Source organism: Genypterus blacodes, unplaced genomic scaffold (genome assembly GCF_046128005.1).
Source record: "Genypterus blacodes isolate CSIRO-AG114 ecotype Tasmania unplaced genomic scaffold, CSIRO-AGI_Gbla_v1 ptg000051l_1, whole genome shotgun sequence".
Lineage (NCBI taxonomy): Eukaryota > Metazoa > Chordata > Actinopteri > Ophidiiformes > Ophidiidae > Genypterus > Genypterus blacodes.
This window is the reverse complement of record NW_027466863.1, coordinates 506179-529409: the sequence shown is the minus strand read 5'-3', so window position 1 is coordinate 529409 and position 23231 is coordinate 506179. Positions and strand designations below refer to the sequence as shown.

At 39.5% G+C, this 23231-nt stretch overlaps 1 protein-coding gene across 1 annotated transcript; it reads right to left on the bottom strand.

Annotated features, from left to right (window-relative positions):
* Positions 1-1519: 1519 nt before the first annotated feature.
* Positions 1520-22903, bottom strand: LOC143000722 (adhesion G protein-coupled receptor E5-like). Its single transcript, XM_076150136.1, has 17 exons — positions 22843-22903; positions 22397-22435; positions 21386-21538; positions 20543-20689; positions 20328-20453; positions 19362-19505; positions 18376-18522; positions 17909-17946; positions 17676-17756; positions 17473-17502; positions 17177-17342; positions 16724-16899; positions 16445-16636; positions 15871-16074; positions 15409-15650; positions 13954-14113; positions 1520-1669 (listed from the first exon to the last, which is right to left on the bottom strand). The coding sequence occupies exons 1-17, from the start codon at positions 22901-22903 to the stop codon at positions 1520-1522; spliced, it is 2256 nt and encodes a 751-aa protein (XP_076006251.1).
* Positions 22904-23231: the final 328 nt, after the last annotated feature.

Genomic DNA, 23231 nt, shown 5'->3' with positions numbered 1-23231 from the left:
ACTTTTTATGGATCAAAACTAAGTTCTGCAGTAGACTCAAATATATAACCACAATTACAAAATCAGCCTATTTTTAACTAATATTCTGCTGGTATGCAGTGTAAATAAAGGTTTATCCAAGGACACTTAACAAATTTAAGGCAAAACCAGGATTCAAGGAGCTACAAATATGTGTGTACATCCTGTATATCATGTTCGAGGGTGTATAATATGGCTGCTGTACACTTATAGTGCCGTGAATAGACCTCAAGGCAAATAAGGAGGTTACACACTTTTACACATTCACTCACACATGCACATACATCACATGTTTTTCATCTGCTTCCATATGTCACCACTTGGGAGTCCCTTGCATACACACAACATACATGCATCGCTACACCCTTGCCTTTGTGCTCAGCAGCTTTTTGGCGTCGCAGAACATTTTGTCAATGTCGACTCGCATTTCACCCCTTTGTCACTCCAATTACAATCACAAAGCACAGCGTTATGAATCTATTAACATGACAGGCTGAGTATAATATCATGGAATGCCTGGCCTTGACAAAGACTTCAAGAGATTTCAGGTCCATCGATCACAGGTTTGCAGTCATTTTACTCAAGGGATGAATCAACCCCCACATCAAGCCTATTGTTGACTACAGAGGTTTCATGGATTTATCCGTGGTTGGGGGAGGGAATGTGAATCAAAAGAAATGAACGGAGCTCAGACTGGAGATTCATTCCAAAATGACGTGAGGAATTGCTCAGCCGTGTTTATCCATCTTTCTTGCACTCACGTTCAAGAGTAACTATAGGTTAAGTTGTAAGTTGCTGCTCTTGGGTCCTTCTGTCTGTCAGGAAATTCTCAAAGGGATGTGATGTTTGCAAGATAAATGTATGTATGTTTCTCTTTGTGTGACTTTTCATACTTAGCCTTGCTAACCTTAATGGATGTCAGTAGTTTGATGTATTAGCTGAAATCTCCCACATTTCTTGCACTTAACAGCTCACTTGTGTTAAATTGATATACACACAAAATCTGGTTAAAAAGATCAAATGCCGAAATGATTGAAAACCAACTTCTTAAATAGCTTACCCACGCCCAGGGGTCATACAAATTCTTCATGGGAAAAACGGGAAATGTTTAATTTGTGTTAACATCAAGGTAAAAATGCATCCTTGATCCCACTTTCATTTATTCAAACGTGTAATATTCAATATCTAACCCTTGGCTGAGAAACTCTGATACATTTCTATCTAGCTGAATATTAGAATTGCAATATTCACAATCCTGTCAGCTCAGGTTTGAACTCCATGAACTTCTACATCTTGCTCCTCATCAGCTAGTCTTTTACTTAAACTTCATTCAGGTGTCACTGCAGATAGTGGAGAGACTGCTTATCAGAGATTTTCTTAAATACATTCACTGGAGGCCAACTCCCTTGGTTTTACAGTCCTTGTCACTGCCTGGCCCCCACTGTCCCCTGTTGAGCAGGTGCAGAAAGTCACATCATGTCTCCACCTGCCTTCACTGTCTTCACTGGGATGCCTTAATGTGGCTGACCAGCTGAGAGTCGATGGTGCAGCAGCACAGACAAGATCCCTCTGCCAGTTCCTCCACCAATCGTGACCGTAGGATGCACAACCAAGCCGGGGGTGATACCACCATGGTGGGCACATATTGTCCCTATGCACATATGTGCATAGGGACATTAGTTTTTTTTATGGAAACGGCTGCTTTCTATGGCTATAAACAGGGATGTTGAGTACAAGTCCATACCATAAAGTAAATATGTGTTTGATTTGTATCACCACAGCATACCCATATGGGCTTCTCCTTGGTTTCTGCATTCTTGCTGAGTTGACAGTCTAGATTCACAAGGCTTTTCAGGAAAGGATCGGTTTGTATGGTCATGCATGTAAGTGTGTGTGTGAATGTGTAAGTGAGTGAGTCATCCGCACTTGACAAAGGCCAAGGGTAGACGATGAGACTTAAACCTGTCGCACATTGAAAGACTTCTTTCTTCCTTTCCTGTGGTCGATGCCATGCTGTGCACATTACATTACATTACATCACGAGCATTTGGCAGACGCTTTTATCCAAAGCAGGGACTCGAACCGGCAACCCTCCAGTTCCGAAGCGGAAGCTCTACCCACTCGACTACTGCCTCCCTGATTTGGCAACTGATTCACAAACGAGGTGTCAGTTAAAAGATCTGAAGATGAGATTTTTTCTCCCAGACTGCAGCTAAAATCCCAAAATATATGGACTCACACAAGAGATTGTCAACAAAAATGTAGGACATGATTGGCTGTTGTTCATCACTGACCCCTCACCCATTGAGAAAGTGATTCCAGCAACCTGCCGATTTCCAGCAGGCTGGGAATTTATAGTTTATCTGCAACTAGTCAGGAGTGAGGTGTTGGCTATCTGAGAAACTGGAACATAATTCGCAGTATCAATGCACATCAAGTTGGCAATGGGGAAGCTCTCTGGGGAAGCTTTTTGCAGTTGCAGACAGAAACATCAAAGGCAAACTGATTTTTGTCTTATGTGCCCATGGCTTAATGAAACTGTTGGGGAACATCTCATCCCGGTTGCTGCTTCTCTACAGAGCTGTCAGCAAATCACTGTCATCACACAAGCCCATACCCACTGGGATGTCCTACAGGTGCTTGGCGATGAAGGAGAGGTGATTGTTGTGTGAAACATGACTGTTGTATTGATTGCAAAGAGCACACAGCTGGCAGGTTGAAAGCAAGAAATGGCAGAGCATGTGGACGTGAGTAAGTGTGAAATGTCCCGTGTGTGCGTGTGTGTCTCCCCAGGGCTTTCGCTCTCCAGATTTGTGCATAATCCATTGTGATGGATACAGAAATCAATTCTGTAAGCAGGGTTGGGTAGCAGGAAGCTGATATCTTATTAGGAGTAAAATAGGAATCCAAAGAACTCATATCTAAGACTGCATTTTTGGAGACAGTTGTTTTTACTGTCCGGTTGCTGTTCCAGAGAATTAGGGGTATTTTCCCAGCAACTGAGGAAGTTTGTGGTTTTCTTTCATTAAAGGATGTATTCTGTTAAAAAATATCTTAAAAATTGCACCAATCAATCGGTAGATACGGTTGATATTGATGTTGGTGAGGGTGAAAGCCCTTCTATCACAGAATAGAAAACCATCCACCACATCAGATCACACACACCCAGTGTCACCTGATTTACTGAAGCCTCTCAATGAGAAGGTTTTGGCAGTGCACCGAGGACACAAATGGCTCTCATCTACTATTGAATCACGAATACCATTCCTGAACATCTGGCCTAGACATTCATTCACATCCAAGTTAACTAATTCTATAAAGAGACAGCAGCTTGATGGAATGGCAATTATTTTTTTTCTTTGTCCCCTTGTCTTCTATGTTGTTTTACGCATCTATATAACTAAATTTTAATATATTTCTTTGATACATTTAACATACGTGTGTTCTCAATATTTTGTGAGTTAAATTTACCGTTTACATTTGCAGTTTTGATAATTTCGTCATCGCTTATTATTCTACACACCAACTGAACACCACAGGATCATCTTGAACCCCTTGGACTTTACACAAGAATAAAGCAGAAAATTGTATTTCAGGTGGCTTCCAGTGAAACATTCATCAACCCCTGAGAGCAACCCCAACAGACAGCGCTATGGATTCTGTGAATTATGGTTGAGGTAGTTCAATAGTATTCTGATGACTTGAAGATTACATAGCAACAAGGCAGTGGGCTTGGTAGGTGGGTGGCCATTATTCAGGACTCTCAAGGCCGCCCCTTCCTACTGATTTGCTCAGTGCCTTTTCCTGGTGCACCACTGATCTGTGTTTGCAATTGATTGGGGAATGCTCACCATTCCTCCAAGGCAACAATAGGAATCATAGGCATCAGGAGGAAATGGGGATAAGTAGAATGGAACAAATGAATACAGGGAATACATTGACACTGAGCCACTGTGTGAAAATAAAAAGGGGGTGGGATTTCTCCTTAAATCAAGTGGGTGTGGGCACATTTTCTGTATTGACTGTCCTTAAAGTGAATTTACAGCTCCATATAAGAAGTCATCCACCCACTTAGCAAACTGAAATTCCATTCTGTCATTTTGAGCTACACCTGATGGACCACTGACTAACTATTGATTAACTGACTGAAGAAACTGTGATGTCTTATTGACGTTCACGTCTTTAACTTAAGTCCACCATCACTTGACTGTCGTAAATGCCCCTCACTATTAACAGTGACACCTTGAATTTACAATCATGGGACCTTCACAGACTGTCGTAATCAAATGTAATGACACCTGTAGATTACACTGATTTGCTTTATTTATATTAATGTATACTGAAGAAAAGGTATCAGGTGCATTCTGACATTTAAATTTATTCTGATGATGATTTTTGGATTGTTATGCTTTATTTTTCTTGGTATACTAATTTGCAAAAGGGAAGTGCTGGTTAAAAATCTATATTTTTCCATTAGAAAACCCAATTGCTCTCTACCCCTGAGAGGAATTAGGAATGAGAAACAAGTACCCATCCAGTCTTGGTGTGTGGATTAGATTACATCATTCACCTTAGTCCAGTTAAATGATTTATAAAATATATTTTTTACATTATAGTGTATATACTACACATTATTCTACCGTGCTCTATGAAAGGCCACCTACATTTAGCTTATGTAATGCAGATCCCTGTATAGCACACTTAACACATTTCATAGCGATTCAATCTGCATGCATGTGGGGCTCACGACCCATCAAAGCCCTCCCTGTTTGTTTGTGCTTGGTCAGCACATTGCGCTGAACTATACTGCATTCAACACACCGTTACTGGCAAGAGCCCCGTCCTGGAATTACACTCCTCAACGCGAGCAGATGTTTGATCCTGCAGATATGAGTCACGACTGATCAATATAATCACGATGATTGATACTGATAAGACATTCAGCGTCATTAGTTGCTGCGTTCATTCCTACTTGACAGTCTAAAATGTGTGGGCGACTGGTCACTATGATCAGACACTGTTGCGCTCTCTCTCTCTCGCTCTCTCTCTCTCTCTCTCTCTCTTTCATACACACACATACACAGAAATGACGGGAGCTGAGCCAAAAACATTGCAGGTAAAGCGGCGGGGCCAGTCATTCTAATAAAAGCTGGACCATTCACCAAAAGATGACACACACACACGCACACGCACGCATACACACACACGCACGCACGCACACACAGACACACACGCACACGCGCAATCCCCTGCGTGTTTCGTCCCTCGATAATAAATCCCGATCTCGCACATCTGTCCATTGCGCGCCTACTCTCTCCGCTCATCCTCTCCAAGCAGAATCCAGCATCCCCCCACCCCCCTCCACACACGCACACCACCGGTTTGATTCGCTACTTTACATTTTCATTTACACGCCACAAAATGCAACCATCCCGTCGATAAGGTAGCACAAGAACAACGTAAATGCCCACCTTTTAAAAAAACACCATTGAATGCGTCTTAATCCATTATGCCGAGACGAGACTGTTCATTATCACATAAATCACCACAAATTCAAATCAAACAAACCATGGCCCAAGTCTCCTTCATCACAAACAACTATATGTTGCACCAAGAGGACTCAGCCCAGCAAAGCGTCGGAGTCTGCATGTGCATCGCCTGCACGCAGCGCATCGGAAGGAACAGATCGCACTAAAGCAAAGCAGCGCAACGCAATTACGAACAGATAACCACGTAAAATTCAACGGTGCGTTTTTAGTACGGTACCTTCACTCAGTCCCCCCTTCCAAATTCTGCGTGTGTCGGTTTGAAGCTATAGAAGGAAGATTTCTCTTTTTTTTTCTCCTCCTGCGATCGTCGTGGGCTCAGCAACACACGGAGAATGACTGAGGGAGGGAGAGAGAGAGAGAGAAAGAGAGAGGGGGGGGGGGGGGGGGGGAGCGCAGACGGACCTGTGTGTCATACAGTTAAGCTGCAACACACATCTGCATCTTCTGAAGGCAGCTGATATATACAGTCAAACTATGTGGTGGCATTACTGCTAAATACAGTATGTATCCTTGTGTGTATAAATACAGTTAATTGCATGTTTGCCCCACATCCTTGAATGAGGGAGACCAAGACCAGTCACATGCACATGACACACGCATCCAAACATTGTTTGTCAGCCCCCTGGCTTGCAAGTCCATGCATATTCTTTCGGCATCCTCCAATATTTCATTGAGACAATTTAAGTGTGTGTGTGCATGTGCATGTGCGTGTGCGCGTGTTTAAATTTTAGTGCCTAAATCTCCTAGGTTCATATGCAAGGCCAGTGCCCCCAAGATAATCAATCATCCTTCCAGCTCAGGGGGGTATAATTGTATCATTTATTCTGTCTGTTCTGTTGACACATTGTTAATTCATCTGTGTGTTATAGCCTTAAACAGAGTAATGTTTGAGCTTGCCTGTGTTTGTTGCTTGTTTTATGCTTATAACCCTTTAAAAACACTTAACAGAAACACAACAATGCTCACAATTCCATCACACCATCACCATGAGATTCCATCACACAAATGAGCATTGTAAATGAAAATACAGGTAGAAACCCACATCTTTTTTAATAAACAAATCATGACATTTTTACACTTGTAAAGCAATAACTTTCCACAGGAGTAGATGTCAACCGAAGTCATTGTTGACGGGAGAGTGTAATAATCACGTGTTATTGTTCAGTTTTTCTGTCAGTCAGCTGTGGTTCCGCCATAGCTTGAGTCTTTACTGTGAGCCTCGATTAAGTTATAGGACGTTATGCACTTCAAAATGATGGTGAGTGTGCAAATGTATTGCTCATTTTGGCTGTGTTATGACTGAGAGATGGTTACAAGTCCATGTCAAAGTTTAAATGCCCTGCTGTTGGCTGTTGTCCATTGCTCTTCAGCTTCTGTGGGATTGTGTGAGGCTAAACGCTACTTAGCCTTCATGGCTAGGTTGCTAACTAGGTTGCTGTTGTGAAATATCATGTTCAAACACATTTATGGCCGTTTGTTTAGGAGTTGTTATGTGTGTTGTCATCGGGTGTGTAAAAAGAGGTGGTTCTTTACAGGTTCTTTACATCAGAACCACGGCAGGTATAAGCTTGAAACTTCTGCCGCGTGTTTGTAGCATTGATCTGCTCATTTTGGGTAAAGTGCGTCATTAATCTCATTGTCTGGTTTGAGACAGTACTGTCCCACCTGCTTAAGTGTCTTGTGCCTTTGCCTCACACTCAATTACAAGATTTATATCGGGTTTAAAACATAAACAGACGCGATTGTGAAGGGTGATGAAGAGAGGGAGGATGTGAGACAGTGACAGAAAGAACCATTTTGGTCTGTGATATGATTCTCTCTTTTTTTGCATGACAGCAGTTTCATGATAGTATCAATAAATCAGAAACAGGCCAAAGGTAACAGGAAACGGGATAGGTGGGAAGTGAATACGTCTTTAAGTGTTGGGAATGACAATGTTGCTGCTTGCACGTGGCGGTGTAGCAGAGAAGCTGATTCTTGCCTGTTTCCCTGTGATCATACACAATTAACACTCTTCTGCTCTCTCTTTCTCACTCATTTTCCCTTCCTCAGCCTCCCCTCGCTTTCGTACACTTAAAAGCAAAGGCACACACGTGTGTACTTCAGCTCATTATCTCCCACTCTCCATCTCTGTCTTTTTCTTTGTGAGAGGACTATTGGCTCTGGAGAATGCTTCGGTTCTGAGGCTTTTATTAATATTCTTCATTATCAGACCAGTGTGTTAAACAAAAGCACAATGGCTTGACGTAGCATGATGCTTAACTAATGTGTTACCTAAAGTAAACCTGACTAACCTCTCAACAAATAGAGAAGAGATCTGGACAACAAAAGATAGGCATACATGACTGAAGAGGATCTTCCAATGGTTGTGATCTGGTGCAGATCTGGATGAGGATCTGGATCTGGTGGACTGACACGGTCATCACATATTTACATACACAACTACACAGTGAAGAATCAAATAGGGATACAAAAATACAGCTACCACCATTATGGTGTCTTGTTGATGGTGATCCAGAAACAAAACAATTAGATCCAGGTGATCTCATAAATTTCATCAGTGAAAGACGGAACCATAATTGGAGTATCATGGAGCTTGGTGGTGTATGTATGCATGTGCGCGTATTTATTATTTACTGTATTTTATACAGTATTACACAATAGATTATTCAAGGCATTAGACCAATATACCATGGATAGAATCTTTATCTGGGGCACAAGGACAATGGTGGATTAAAAGGTACAGAGGATGTGACTGGCATATCACTGGTGCCAATTCACTGGCTCAATTCTATTGGCTGTAGCTGGTGCCATGAACACCAATAAAAACTCAAAGCCTTGAAGTTTGGAGAAATGTTTTTTGCTAGATGACAGCTCCGGATGTCACCAGATTATAAAGTTTTAATTAAAAAGAATCTCCTCTAGAGTAGGAAGGGATTTTTATTTTTTCTGAAATACTAAACCTGACCATAAAAAAATGTTGTTCAGGCTACTGGTGGCCTTTTGCCTGCAGTCTAAAAGTCTTCATCCAGCTGCCTAGTAAATAAATCTATTCTAACTTTACATACAAAGTAACTTTGATGTTTAAAGCAATTCTGTACAGTGAGACATTGAATATCTCCTTCTTAATTGTTCCTGCCACACACCTCCCTGTCCTATGAACAAGTTATAGCCTGACCAAACCACTGCTCAAGCTTTTGGGGCTGTGACATACTGTAGACTGCTGCAATAATGAATCTAATTTTAGACGCCTCCCTATTCCAGAACCTCCTACTGGATGGAGGTCCCTTCTTCAGAAGTTTAAAGATGTCCCGGACACTGTTGCACTTCTATCCATGGTTCCACCTTTCTTATACTCGTCGCCTTGATGATTTACCAATTTTGAGAAATGACCAACCTATTGAGTTTAGGATTCAGTTGCAGGATTGTTTACCAAGGGTTGTATCTCAGCCAACTGGCCTCACGACTCAAGCACAGCAAGTGTGTTTCCATGGCAACCAAGTATAGTAGTGAGGATATGCGCAGAGTAACAGAGTGAGAGAAGGAGAGACACTGAAGCTTAACCCTAAGCACTGCATTCTCCCATTTTCCTCTCGTCTCCCTCCCCTTTATTTTCTCCAATCCCAGAAAAAGAGTGTTTTTAGTTGTGTTGTTTTATTGTTTGCTTTCCTAGCTCCATTCAAACATGATTTATATATGGAATGAACTGGGGTCTCCTTTGAAATGTCTGACCTGTGATTGGATGCTACTGTTGCCATTCAGTCTTGTAAAACACATTTGGTCTCTCTAGATTTGCTTTTAGCTCTGTAATGTGATCCGTTGCTGATCAGCCACTTGTTCAGTTAAGTTAGATTTAAAATTTAGATTAAAAGTTATTGGCACAAATTAAAGAATTACTATCTCAAAATAACTTCCTATCTCGAAATATCAACGTTTTACCTATTAGGACCGAACATCAACTTTTATTTGAGAAACAGCTGGTGGTGGCGGCTGTTGGATGTTTCTAAAATAGTTGAAGCAATTGCTTTGCAGTGGCAGGCTGAATTAGCTATTGTTGCATAAAAAACATAAACAAACAAGAAAATGTGATCTAACGCATCAGTGCTGAACTTTTGCAGTGCTGAGCCTGAAGCTTCTTCTACCTTTTAAATGCTGCAAGGATCTCTACTCGGCCTCGAAAAAACTAAAGCAAGTGTGTAATGTACGTATGTATATAGTTTAAAGGCTATTTTGAAGTGGACTACAATACCTGCAGGTCCACAAGGGTTCATAAGTGTATGGCTGTGTGGTTCATTGTGCCACAGGGGATCAAGCTGTTTCTGTAATCTTTAGGTAACTGCTGCCCCAATCAGTCCAGTGTCATTCCGATGGGTAATTGGTCAGCCCTTATTACCTGTTTAAGTAGATGCGGCTGAGAAGTGCCAAAAGGCTTTTTAGCCACTAGTCATGACCGCTCCTGTGCTCTGCCCGCTGCATTCAAAAACTGCTGGTTTGTGGGTACAAGGTCACACATTAATTATACATGCAGTATAGCAAATTGGACAGATGCTGGAATGTCCATCCTAGACTATTTTTATTTGGACTTTGATATCATGATGAAATGGCAAACCCTCATTTTCCTTTCTACAAATGTTTTAGGTGTATGTAAAAAGAAAACACCCCCTTCTCTTGAATGTTTATTATGTTGAGTTTATGTAAAGAAGAACAAAACATGAGCATCAATAGACATAGGTATGAATGCCAAGCATCATTATTATTGTAATACAATTTTATCATACAGTTCCTAAGGAAACTCCTGGTCATGCTTCTTCTAAGACAACACAGAAGAAGCTATATCTCATATGTCAATTTTCAAACCAATGCGAGGTAAACACAAGTGTGCTATTGCTGAATTGATTCAACCTGTTTATCCTCTCAATGTATTATTTATCATTATCGATCTTTGAGTTATTATTGTGGTAACTGTGTCTAAGGACATGAGCTAGAACTTGTACAAAAACACAACATCCAGCTTCTTGTATGGGCTGATTTTCGATTCACTGGGAATTTTATCACCCTGACTAAATTTTGCTGCATTTTGTCTTCTCAGTATACTAATGGCACAATTTTATGTAGTGTAATGCTGCTACCCTGTGGTAAACCCAGTACACTACAGAACATAACGCAGACTGATACCAGATGTGCCTGTATATACTGTATTTGGAATTCATCAATGCTTTAAAGACATAATAAAATAAACCTGAAACCTGATCTTTGCCTTACAAAAGGTTGACACAAAATAAATGTTGATGGAAGTTGCTATGTGTCACCTTCCAATTTGAGTATTACATTCACTTTGCAAATCATCCCCCCATGATTTAATTTAAGTCTGAGACAAAAAAAGACACTACAACACTAAAAAAAACAAATAAAAAACAAGAGGTAATATTGCCACAGCAGTGTTGCCATAAGATAACATGTAAAGAAATAACCAGATTAATCACTGCAGAAATTTGAAAGCACACAAACCAACTTTCTGCTAAGCGCATATTTGTATTGCCATGCCATGCCATCTTTATGCCATGGGGGCATCAATTAGCATACATTCAGATTTGGCATAAATTAAATAAATTGAAACATTGTGACCTCATTTTAGTGAAAAAATGGACATCAACTTGATGTCTGGATGCAAAGCCTGTCTGTTGTCAAAGGCCTGTGGTTTGTACTTCCACGCATCCTGATGGAACTGCTCCCTGTAAGTGTTTCAGCAGTGTAGTCCTTGATTTTGCACAACACAACACATTCTTAATTAACCTATTATTTACAAGCACAGTATGTGTTATTAGTCACAAACAGTAAACTGGGTTTACCATTGCCTTTTTTAGTACAATTGTTTTGTTGCCAATGTAGTTCAAATTTTACATACAGTGGCACGCACTGCATGTCACACAATGTAAATAGGAGTTAAGTGAAACCCCTAAAATTTGTCTTGTAAAGAAAGACACACCCAATGTTTCCTAGACCCAATGTAAATACAAAACAAATAAAAAGTAAGAGATAAACAACTGAGGTCTCAATGTTTTAGTTTGTAGCAAGTGTGTGTTTTTAGACGGTACTTTACATGGGACTTTGCTGACGCATTTTAAGGAGGAGCAGAGTGATTACATCATCTCTGTCTTCTGTGTAACCATCTAAGGCCATCCAATCTCTTCATGCTTTCAAGCACTATGGTCATATATTAAATGTAGTAGATCATACTGGCAAAACTGTCAATAGAAAAAATAATTTAACTTATCTATTTTCAAAAGAGGACTATGCTGGCAATGCTATTCATGGTCCAATGATGGAATCCAGTTACAACCACAGGCTTTTATGGCCTGGGTGTCTTTTTAAGGCTTTCAGTGATTTATGTAGTTAAATTCTTTTAACTACTGGATGTACCTTATAGAAGTTGTTTAAATTATTAAATATGGTTCCAAGTGATTCTGGATAACCAACACATCATGATCAGCAGACACCTTTGACATTGATTACACTTTGCTTCAATTAAGGGTTCACAACCTTTCATACAGGGCCCATCTGATGGCGTACAGGAGTGTCTGAGCCCCAGGTTCTCAATGCTTGTGTTTACATCCCCAGTACTGCATGTCTTCCACCTCACCCTGCTCTACACACACCTTATTTGATACATCAGTCTAATGTCTGCGACATGAGCATGAAAATCAGGTGTAGAGAATGGATGGATGAATGACTGTGAAGGAAAATATGCAGCACTGTGGTTCCTGAAGTCCAAGACTGAGAATCTAGGGAATAAGCAACAGCTACTCCTGGGCAAGGTTGTGTGTTTGTAGTTGTTACGTCAAATCCTCCTGCCAACTCCAGCCTGGTCAAACTAATTCTACCTACTGATTGTAGAAATAATAGATTTCTTAATTCTGTTTATCTGATTAGCTCAGAGAAAGTAGGTCATTTTAAATGAAAGAAATCATATACAGAATATAACTGACAATTAAGGAAAAAAAGAATCAGGAAAATCTCAACAACATTCTTGCTCCCTCCCTCTAAGTACCTAATCTTGATAGTAAAAGCTTTCCCTCTTTTACATGATGGAAACATGGGAGCAGAACACACGGCTGTTCTTGTTTTGTATTGGGGCATTCATAAGGGATTCATTCTGAATTTTAAAACATATATCATATGAATTAAGTGCCCTAAAGGTAATGATATACAGCTAATAAAAGTTAAGTGTGTTATTAGCAGCATTATCTAAAGCTGCACAATTAATTAACACATTTTATAATGTGTTTCTGTTAGTGTTATTTCTTCCAATCAAACATTTCTAGTTAAATGAAACGATGGGCAATGAAAAAGGTAGTCTAACCTTTTGCATTCCTTTAGGCAGTGCTTTTTTTGAAGTTCTATTCACGTCAACCATTTTGTTTCTGCTCAAGATGTCTTGTGATTATTTTTTCCTTTTCACTTAATTCCCAGTATTTAATGTGCTTCCTCTTGAAATACAGTGCCCTCAGTCAGTCCATTTCCCCAGAGACAGAAGGTTGTTTTTTCTGTTGAAATACATTAATATGTATTTTATTGCAATATTTTAAATGTAGATTAGCAATGAATTTACAATAATACTATAAAAAGGGAATTCAGTTGAGTAAGTAAGATTAATACTCTTGAGTTGCAATCTTTGTTGCACTCAGGAATATTTTATTTTGTAAGATTGGCCACTAGTTTGACAACATTCATCTGCACACAAGCAGCTAAAAAAACAGCAGAATGCAAGTCTGTTGACTGTTTTTGTACCGTGGGTGTGTCACTCCTGACTTAGGTGTGTTGTGATTATTTCATTGACAGTGTGCAAATTTCAGCAGTTGCCTGCTATGACAGCCAAATAAACAAACCTCTTCCTCTATTTTTGGAGAGTATCTGGCTGGGACACCCTAACTCGCATGATAAGCTACCAAAAAAATCAGGAGGAAACAAAGGCATCAGTGATACCTCTGGCTATTGATGACTAAAGATAACTGTCAAGCACGTGGTCAATGCATTGTATTTACGTGTGTAGGTACTCACCAGAGAACCTTGATCAGCAAGTTTTCCATTAGCGCGTGTCAACCATTTAATGTACTCATCTCGCACCTGTCAAATACATTTTAAAAACAAGAGCTTGGCTGTCTATAAATACACAAACAGTAAGTACTAAAGAACAGAAAGACAAGATAGGACTGGAACCGTGTGTGCTATCTAACTTATCACAGGCTAAACATACTTCACTCACTCAATGAGATACTGTATGTTCCCTCATCAAAGAGAACACAATATTCTCTATTCATTATTCTTCACATATTGTTGTAGTTATCACTAGTATAAGAATGAAACTGATATTGCATAATTGCTGTACCTCCTTGTTGAGAAGACAGTGGACAATGAAGAGAAAGGTGCCCTGCTGCGAGTTGAGAATAATGAAGAGCACCTGAAAGAAAATGTTTGTCTGGTAGAAGCCAAGGATCCAGGTACAACCAAGTATGATAAACTGGGCCACGATCTTGAACACAATCAATCTGCAAACAAGAATTGTCTGGTTTAACACTAAACAAAGTATGGGTGGTCAAGTCACTTTCCAAATACAGCAAACATATTTGTAAAATGTACCACTAAAACCTGCCAAAGCAACTCTGGACAGCAACCAGGGTGCGTATCTAAGATGGATAGTCCACTGAAAATGCTAATTGCTGCTGAGTACTAACCAAATATTGTATTGGTCAGAGATTAAAGGTATGAGTGTTAACGAAATTAGGTTGGAATAATCTTTTTTTTGTTATTCTTTTCTACGAGAACATCTTTTTGCAACATATGCGTCCATAAGCAAATCAGATCAGGCCTGAGGAGATTTGATGTCTGAATTCCAATTTCAGAAGTTGCATGAAAAGACAAGAGTAAATAAAATAATAACCACAGCCAGTTGGGTTTCAATCCAGAGGTTTCACATTATTTCTGAATAGAGCATAAATTGCAATGGCGACACGCCCAGAGTAAAAATGATGTTGGTTTTTGGAAAAGAAAAATCCTGATGTTTAAAAAACTGTGCTGAACCATTTTGGGCAAAGGAATACACCCCAGAGTTCAATACCCCAAAGTAACTGTCATTATTGTAGCTTAGAAGGGACCATCTGACTGCATTCAGACTTGCCCTCTGTTTGTTGTCATGTGCCCATGCTTGCAAGTATGTAGAATAAAAGACCCTTTGCAGACGGTGAGCCTTTTTTAACCGAAATTCCACCACAGCACGTTTGCCCAAAGACAATTTTGAACACACAAACCTGGTGTCTGTGGATTGAGAAACGCCACTTTTCATGTTGACCAAGGTAGGTTTAAGACTCCACAGAGTAGCACAGAACAAGCACCAATTACACTTTAACAAAAAAGAAAGAGTCAATATGATTAAGCAGTGTACCATAAAAACACAGAGAACTTGATGCTATTCCTATGGAAATGGACTTCTGCAAGTTCTGAAGGTCCTGCAGTCTAAAATGTTCTTTATCAGCCCAATTTGATTAGCATCATATTTTTCTATTCATATTTGGGTGCAGGCATTAACTGTAATATATTTTTCTACAGTCCCCAAAAGTAATAATGACTATATTAATGGCGACACTGAAAATGGTAAACAACAATGAATATGCAAAATACTCACTACAAGAACAGCAACCACCGGACCAGTTAAAGACCAGTTGAAGTGGCGATCAGTTGAAAGCCAGCACCTGCAATGTATTCAAACAAAAAACATCTATTTCCGGATAGTTCCACATATGATGGTCATGTATTATGCGAATGTATCACTGTTTGTCCTACTTACACCTTTTCATTAACAGCACCATAGCCATCAGAATAAATTAGCGCAGAAACACCAACAATCACAAATGGAATACCGTAGCCAACCAGGTAGAGCAGAGGCCTGGGCAGGCCATCCCTCTGGATGACCTGAACCTTGGAGAGCCTTCGAACCAGCAGATAAAGCTGTACAGCCTCCAGCAGCATCCACACAAAACTTGCAACAACTAAGAAATGGAGAACCCCAGCCATGACGGTGCAGGCCAGCTGTGGAGATACATATGGTTATATGTTTAGAGATTTAGATTTAAATTGCCTTTTCTTTGTGAACTACAAATACATTTTTGAAATGTTACATGATCAGCTGTCCCAGCAGCGTGACAATCGAGGAACATTAAGATCTCCTATAAATTGCGCTAATTTGGGTACAGAAGTGCAGCAGCCAAGAGAGGTAGCATGTGTGTTTGTTAGCTCAGTCTTACTGTACCTCATTCTCGACGTATTTGTCATTCCACAGCAGCAGTAGATGTGACAGTCCAAGGCTAAGACAAAGGTGAAGACGGGCTGTGTTGTTGATTTTGGGGTTCCAGCTGCAGAGCAGGAAGGTGAGAACGGCCAAAGCAAAGAAGAAGAGTCCAACCATGACACACATTCGGTTAAGCCACTCAATGAAAGGATTATCTGGTGGAGGCTGAGAAGACACAACACAAAGACAAACTCAGAGTTAGCTAAACACGACTTTGTCTTCACTCCAGGACTCACTACAAGATGGTAAAGATTCACATTCCTGAATTTGCCATTGCAGGGAGTTTTAAGATTTAATAAGCTATTTCAACATATGCATATTCTCAAATTGTCCATGATTTATAAAGGGGACACTGTGTGGCGGTTTACAGTTTGGACATATTTTTTATAAATTTGAATAGCTTTTAGCTGTTTCCTCATTTGAGTGCACATCATTTTTCAGCATGGATTCCATTCACAATTTAAAAAATTAGGCTTCAAGTGTGTCTCTGATATTAGCAACATAGTTTTCTAATTTTTCAAGAAGTCTGGTATACCTCCCCAATCTGCATGATGAGAGCAAAGGTAGACAGGTGAGAGCAGCTGCATATTGTGAAGTTTTCTTCAGAATATGCAACCCAACAGCCGTCTACTGACCAGCCCACGGCATCTTCATCCTTGCCTCTCTGAGCATCCTTTCCTTTGTCGTCCCAGTAAACACAAGTTGGAAGACTAGAGTTAGATGCTCTCTAAGAAATCAAGAGAAACAGAATTGGTACGTTGGATGGATGTATAGATAGATAGGTGAGAGGTCATTGGATTGGTAGATGGTGCACCTTCTTGTGCTGGATGGTGAAGTTGACAGGCTCAGACAAGTTGGTGTGGCCTTTTCCAGGCACAACAGCAGTCATAACATCTGAGTACATCTCTGACTGGTTCTCTGTTTTAAAAAATTCTTTACTCAGGAGCTCTTCCAATCCAGGAAGTGCAAGGAAGGCAGCTGCTGCGGAACCTAAGAACATCCATATGATCCACACAATCAAACAATGCAAACACACTCCACACGTGTGTGCTTTGATAGCAATTTCTTCTCACCATTGCTGTTCTTGGCAAAAGAATGCAAATTGATTTCCATGGTGTTTCCATTTGCAGATAAAGGAACACTGCGGTTGTTGTCATTCACAGGACCAATTGTTTGTAGGCTCAAATCTTGCACACAAGATAAGAATTAAAACAATGTATCTGCAACAACTCAAATATTCATGAACTAACATCTGAACTTCTCATACCTACTGTTGGAGTGTGGATGGCTTTGTTGGACTGATTTTCAGTGGGCTCCATCATAGCCATCACTAAGGTTTCTGAGAGGCCCAGGATGATTCCACCCATTCCCGCATCTCCTCCAGTACTCGCCCTGTTTTTTGACCTGGCCTGAGGTCCAACACCTGATACAGCCTTTAAGAATTTAAGTGTGATTAAAACATAACTGGCTGACAGAAATACAAACATAGAATATTACCAAAAGAAAATCTCAATGGGGACCATGCATCTATCAATTTAATGATTTTAGTTGGATAGCAATTACCATAGATGTGGAAAAGCAGTTGGCCACTGTCTGCAAATACACAAAGAAAACACAGGAAAAGTCGAACATGGGGTTATAATTTATTCACAGTATTCTACCAAGATATAAGCTACACGTTAACCAATGAGTCTTTATTCATAGTCATTTTTGCAAGTGTAAACACAGTGAGCACTGGTTCAAACACCATATGTTGTGCTACAGACCGCTTCTGGTAAGATGACCTCAGGGTTTTCCTTAAGTTCTGTTTCCAATTTGATAAGGAAAGCCATCTCTTTGGTCAGACCCTGCAATATATGTGTCATTTCTCAAGATTACTACAGAATATGCCAATGGTTACATGCTTCTGTGACAAGTGGTAAGTACAGGCAAACTCTACAGTATATTGAACTGCAATTATACAGCACAACTTGACTTCTCCACAACCAGCAGATCTTACCTCTGCCGGAACTATTTCATCTAGAATTTCTTGAATACCTGTTAGTGTGATAAAAACACAGCACATTAATCTATTGTTCTCTGAAGATACACCAGTATGACAGAAAACATAAAGCATTGTTTCTACACTGAACTGTACTCACTTTTACAATATGAGATCCCCATTTCCCAAATGAGTCCAGGTATAGGGGAGAATCCGTCAGGACAGGAACAATGGAACTTACCCCCTGCATTACCACACACTGCGCCCCTACCACATATACCTAATGTCTCACTGCACTCATCTACATCTGTAGATGAGAGAACACACACACACACACACACACACACACACACACAAAGCAGTTCTGAATGACATAGCAATGTAGGAATTATGGCCGTTTTTCTGGGCTTTCTGTTCTTAAGTTTCATGGGATTTCCTACTATTTAAAAACATAATTCACACCAATAAATAACAATGGCAGGTACCTGTGCATGGGTTTTCATCACTGGATATCACATCAGGGTTGAGTAACACATAACCAATATTACAGCTGCAGTTGTAGGCCCCGAATGTGTTGTTGCAGGCGGAATCAGGACCACAGATGGGGGGATCTTGAAGACACTCATCAATATCTGTGAAATACAAGATGCAAAGTTGAGGCCATTAAGCATTTGTATGGTGCAATTCAATGCATGCAGTACAGCTTAAAATCACACACAGAAATCACAAAATGGAACACATGATTAGATTACAGACTGCATGCTACACACTACGCTATGTGAGGAACCTATTTTTCTGTGTTCTATTTTCTTTTGTTGATATAACTTCAGTGGATCTAGAGGAGATGCAAACCAAAGCTTTTACGACCGCATAATCGCCAAGGCTGACGTATGATATGGCTGTCAAGCTTTTTTCCGCACACTGTATGACTATGACAGGATACTAATAACAACCTTGATGTAGGCAGTGAGTTAGTTTATGCACTAGACAAACAGGCAACTCCTTTGACGGGTCGGATAAACCTTTGTGTTTGGTCATTGTTGGCACCAGCCTATAGCACCCTAACTGATAACATGGTAACTGATTCCTAACTACATCCAGTTCCTTTCTGTGCTCTAGATTTAGCACCAGCATTACCAAAAGTGAGCAATTCCATTATTTTTCTATGGTGTAATTACCTAGAAAACATCTCAACCAATGTGGAGCTTTTATTTTCTTCCTATTATAAATTTCTTATCCCTCCCTTTGTCTGACAAAGGGGGAATTACTTTGTCTCATATTTCTGTCCTCTAGAAGAGCACTGAGCTGGACTTCTTACCCCAATCTCGGGACAGCTCAGTTTTCAAGTTACCCAAATTCCTGTTCCGTTTGTTTATTGTATTGAACAATGTTTTGCAATTAGCTTGTACAAATACAAACACACACAACACATTTTACACATCAAGATGTCTCGTGGGATCTTTGCAAATACCTAGACAGATGTTGGTCTCATTTACCGGTTGGTTTGGGTAAATCGATTCATACCCCAGTTTACACTCGCAGACATAGTCTCCAGGTGTGTTGTAACATATCGAGTCAGGAACACAGATTGGTCCAGTGAGACACTCATCAATATCTGAGGAAAGTAAATTCATGGGTCAGTGTTGTCACGAGACGAAAAGGAATCTTAATATATAAACATATCTAAATATCAGAATTCAGGAGTTGCAGTTATATCGAAACCTCTCGCTCCATGGAGAATAAATGGATAATTGTATAAAGAACACTTGATTGATGGTACACTGACGAATAGAAATAAGTTTGTAGTCCATACAAGTACACATACCAACCTTTGTATTCAAGTAACCCTCATTTATGTTGTCGTCTTGAACTAACTATTTTCTAATTACAATAAGACGTTTAGTAGCTGACAAAGCCTGCGTATCTGGACATGAATTTCCCTTTTTATTAACCCTTCCTTTCTCTGCATAGCACCGTTAGCCATATGTTTTCCAATGTCAAGGGGATAACGAGAAAAACCCCTCATATGGGGATGGAAGGTCATAAGCATATACAGACATTTTTTCCAAGCCAAACAACCTTTATTCCTATTATATACTATAATATATCTAAATTGCGCTGCCTTTTATTATGTTTTTGGGGCATTTCCATAGACTGATCACCAATTGACTAATCACACTGAAATCAGGTTCGAGTTTGCCAGGGTACGATCAAATTGGATTATTATTATTATTAGTATTATTATTGGATTATTATCCAATGACAAATTGGATGTCATGTGCACATATCATGAATATGATAACATGAATCTTATTCTTTTCTTGTTTTGTTTGCAGGCCTAGGTCCCTCCCTGTGAATATATGATTGGTTTCGCCATTTAGGATAATGTTAAGCAATTCAAACACTACAGTACATGAAGTAGCTTGTGTCAACTAACCTTGGCAAAAAGGACTTGGTTCAAGAATCTCTCCGTAGCCCATGTGGCAGAAGCAGAAATAACTCCCTATTTCGTTATAACACATTCCACCAACACCACAAGCATCCTCAAGACATTCATCCTTATCTGTAAGATGTAAAAGACAGCAGTGTATCAGTTTGGCAGACTGCATAAATGCGATGCTATAGATACAGTCAGGGATTTTCAAACGGTACCTATACATGGGTTGGACAGCAGAGTTGGCAATGCCGGATCTGTTGCAATGTAACCTTTCACACATGTACAGATGAATCCTCCATCTGTGTTCCCACAAATGGATTTAGGATCGCAGTAATACTCTGCATATTGACACTCATCACGGTCTGGCAAGAGGAATAAATGAACATAGAGAGATTAAGCATATTTGTGATATATTGTAAACTCTAAGCATGCACAGAAAATTTTGATGTTTTCTACTATGGGTAAATAAATGCAGTGATTATCATTTTTTTGTGATTTCTTCCACACTGCTGTCACTCATCTTTTAAGTGACAAGCATTTAATAAAGCTCACTGTGGACATGCAACACCATTTATTATTGATACCATGAAAAGACCGGATTTTCAATTTCAATCGTTTTGATCGATTGTTGAGTTGGATCCTTTAAGAAGAGTTCCTATATCTAAAAGCTAGATAACACAAAGTCTGAACTCAAAAGCCGGATGAAAGTGGAAGTGGAAAAATTGTGACATTATTTATGCTTTGGCAAGTGTTTATTTTTTTCCTATTTTGTTCAAATAATCTATGTGTGCTATCTATATAAAATATGAAAATTTGACTGTAAAGCCAATTACCTACTAGGCCATTTACACTATAAGAAAAGTCACTGTTAAGGCTATGGGCAGTAGTCAACATGTAGTTGACTCATCAGAAGAACCACCATTGCAATCAATGCACAGACATCAAATTGTGATTAAATACAGTCGAAGAAAACATTATTTTTTTGTTGAATATTTTAATTGAAGAAAGCATTTGGCATGACTATGAGCATGATCAAAAATGAAAAGACATTTTCTTACCTAAACATCCATAAGAGTCAGGGGAAGATTCTTGCTCGACATCAGACTCACTATAGTAGAAGGGGTTGTCATACCCATTACCGCAATGACAACCTCCGCCGTCCAAACAGTCAGCATTTGGTCCACAGGAGTCTGTCTTACAGACTTGATGATCTTAACGGAGACAAAATTAACACAAAAGCAAATTTAAGGATGTGGACACAAAATCTCTAATAAATCAATTCACATTTAACATACCTGTTATATCTCTGAAATATGGTAAATTCAGTTTTGACTGGTCAAAATTGTGTGAGTTATCTAATCCTTTCAAGTTTGTTTTTAGCAATCTATCAAAGCTACAGTCGCAGTATGATTCAGTATCAAACTACCAAACAGAACTTTCTAGTGAGAAGTCCGGCAATAGATTAACTCACTGCAGAGACATTTGCATGTATTGTTTGATTTTGAATCATAACATGCATATCTGAAAGTGAACATTAGCTTTAAATGCTGACAAAGAAAGTGAGAGCCCAGAATATCAACAATAATATATAATTACTCACAGGTCACATAAGTTAGAGGGTTAGTTTTATTCAGATTGACCGATGGTTTGTAAATGTAGAATCCTCCAGGGCAGAGCACCACATCCATTCCCACAACTTCAGCTGTACATCCTCCATTGTTAGTGTAAGCATTCCCTGACGTTGGTGTCGAACTCTCAGCAACTGGATGTTCAAATGGAACATGCAGATAAAATGGACCGATTGTGGTTGTTGAGTAAATACTTTCACATGAGGACTTTACTCTGTCTCCACCTAACCCTGTGAAACGCCACCACTTGTTAGCAAGATTGTTATCATTTATGCCGGCTTCACGCCACCAATAAATGTTGCGCCATGGATCGGTGAGGTTGCTGTAATTATCACAAGAACCTACATGGGACAGAGAAAATAATGCAAGTGATTATGACTTAATCAGTATTTATCCTTTAATTTCAAGCACATTGTGTTTGCAAGTGGAAGTCCACCATACCTGCAGGAAAAACAGCAGTGACAGGGGTGAAGAGTACACCTGATAGTACAGAGACAGTGGAGAGTTGAAGATAATGAAGAACAAAGAATGTATCATTATCCATCATTGCATTTCCAATTTTACATCTTTATATTCTGAAATAAACATACAGGATACTTAATCTGCTCAAAATCTAAAACATTACTTTCAAATTGTATAGCGGCCAAATTGTAATTAACACCACAAATTATAAAAATGTACTGAAATAATATTCTAGCCATATTTCTTTCCTTAGAGATAAATTATTATAGATAAATTATTATTTACTGTATAAGCATTTCTGAATAGTGTAACTTGATTGTGAGATAAAGTGAGGCATTCCAGGAAGCATTTTTTTAATTCTAAATTTGAAAAAACATCATTAATCAATATATTTGGAGTTTCTTATGAAGCATGACAAAACTCACCCAGGATAGGTAACAAAACCCAGTTCTTCATGGCAGAGGCCACTTCTTGTCTGCTGAACATCAGGCTTCCCTGTGTCTTATATATGGATACATTTAAGCATTTGCACGGCACCCAAAAACTGTTTTTAGAGTGTTTGGTAAAAATGCAAAACAATGCAAATTAACTTAATGCTATAGCAAATTGAAAGTAAATGGCACGATAACAGGAGGGGCAACATTAGCTACCCACCACTTTTAAATATGTGTACTTTGAAGGTAAAAATTCAACAGGCAGCTACACTGCTTTTATTGCATATTTTTTCATAAAACATAACTAGTTCCATACACAGGTATGGGTGTGCCTGCTGGGCATTGTTGCCTATTCTGTGTACTGCCTCTTCAACTAGTTC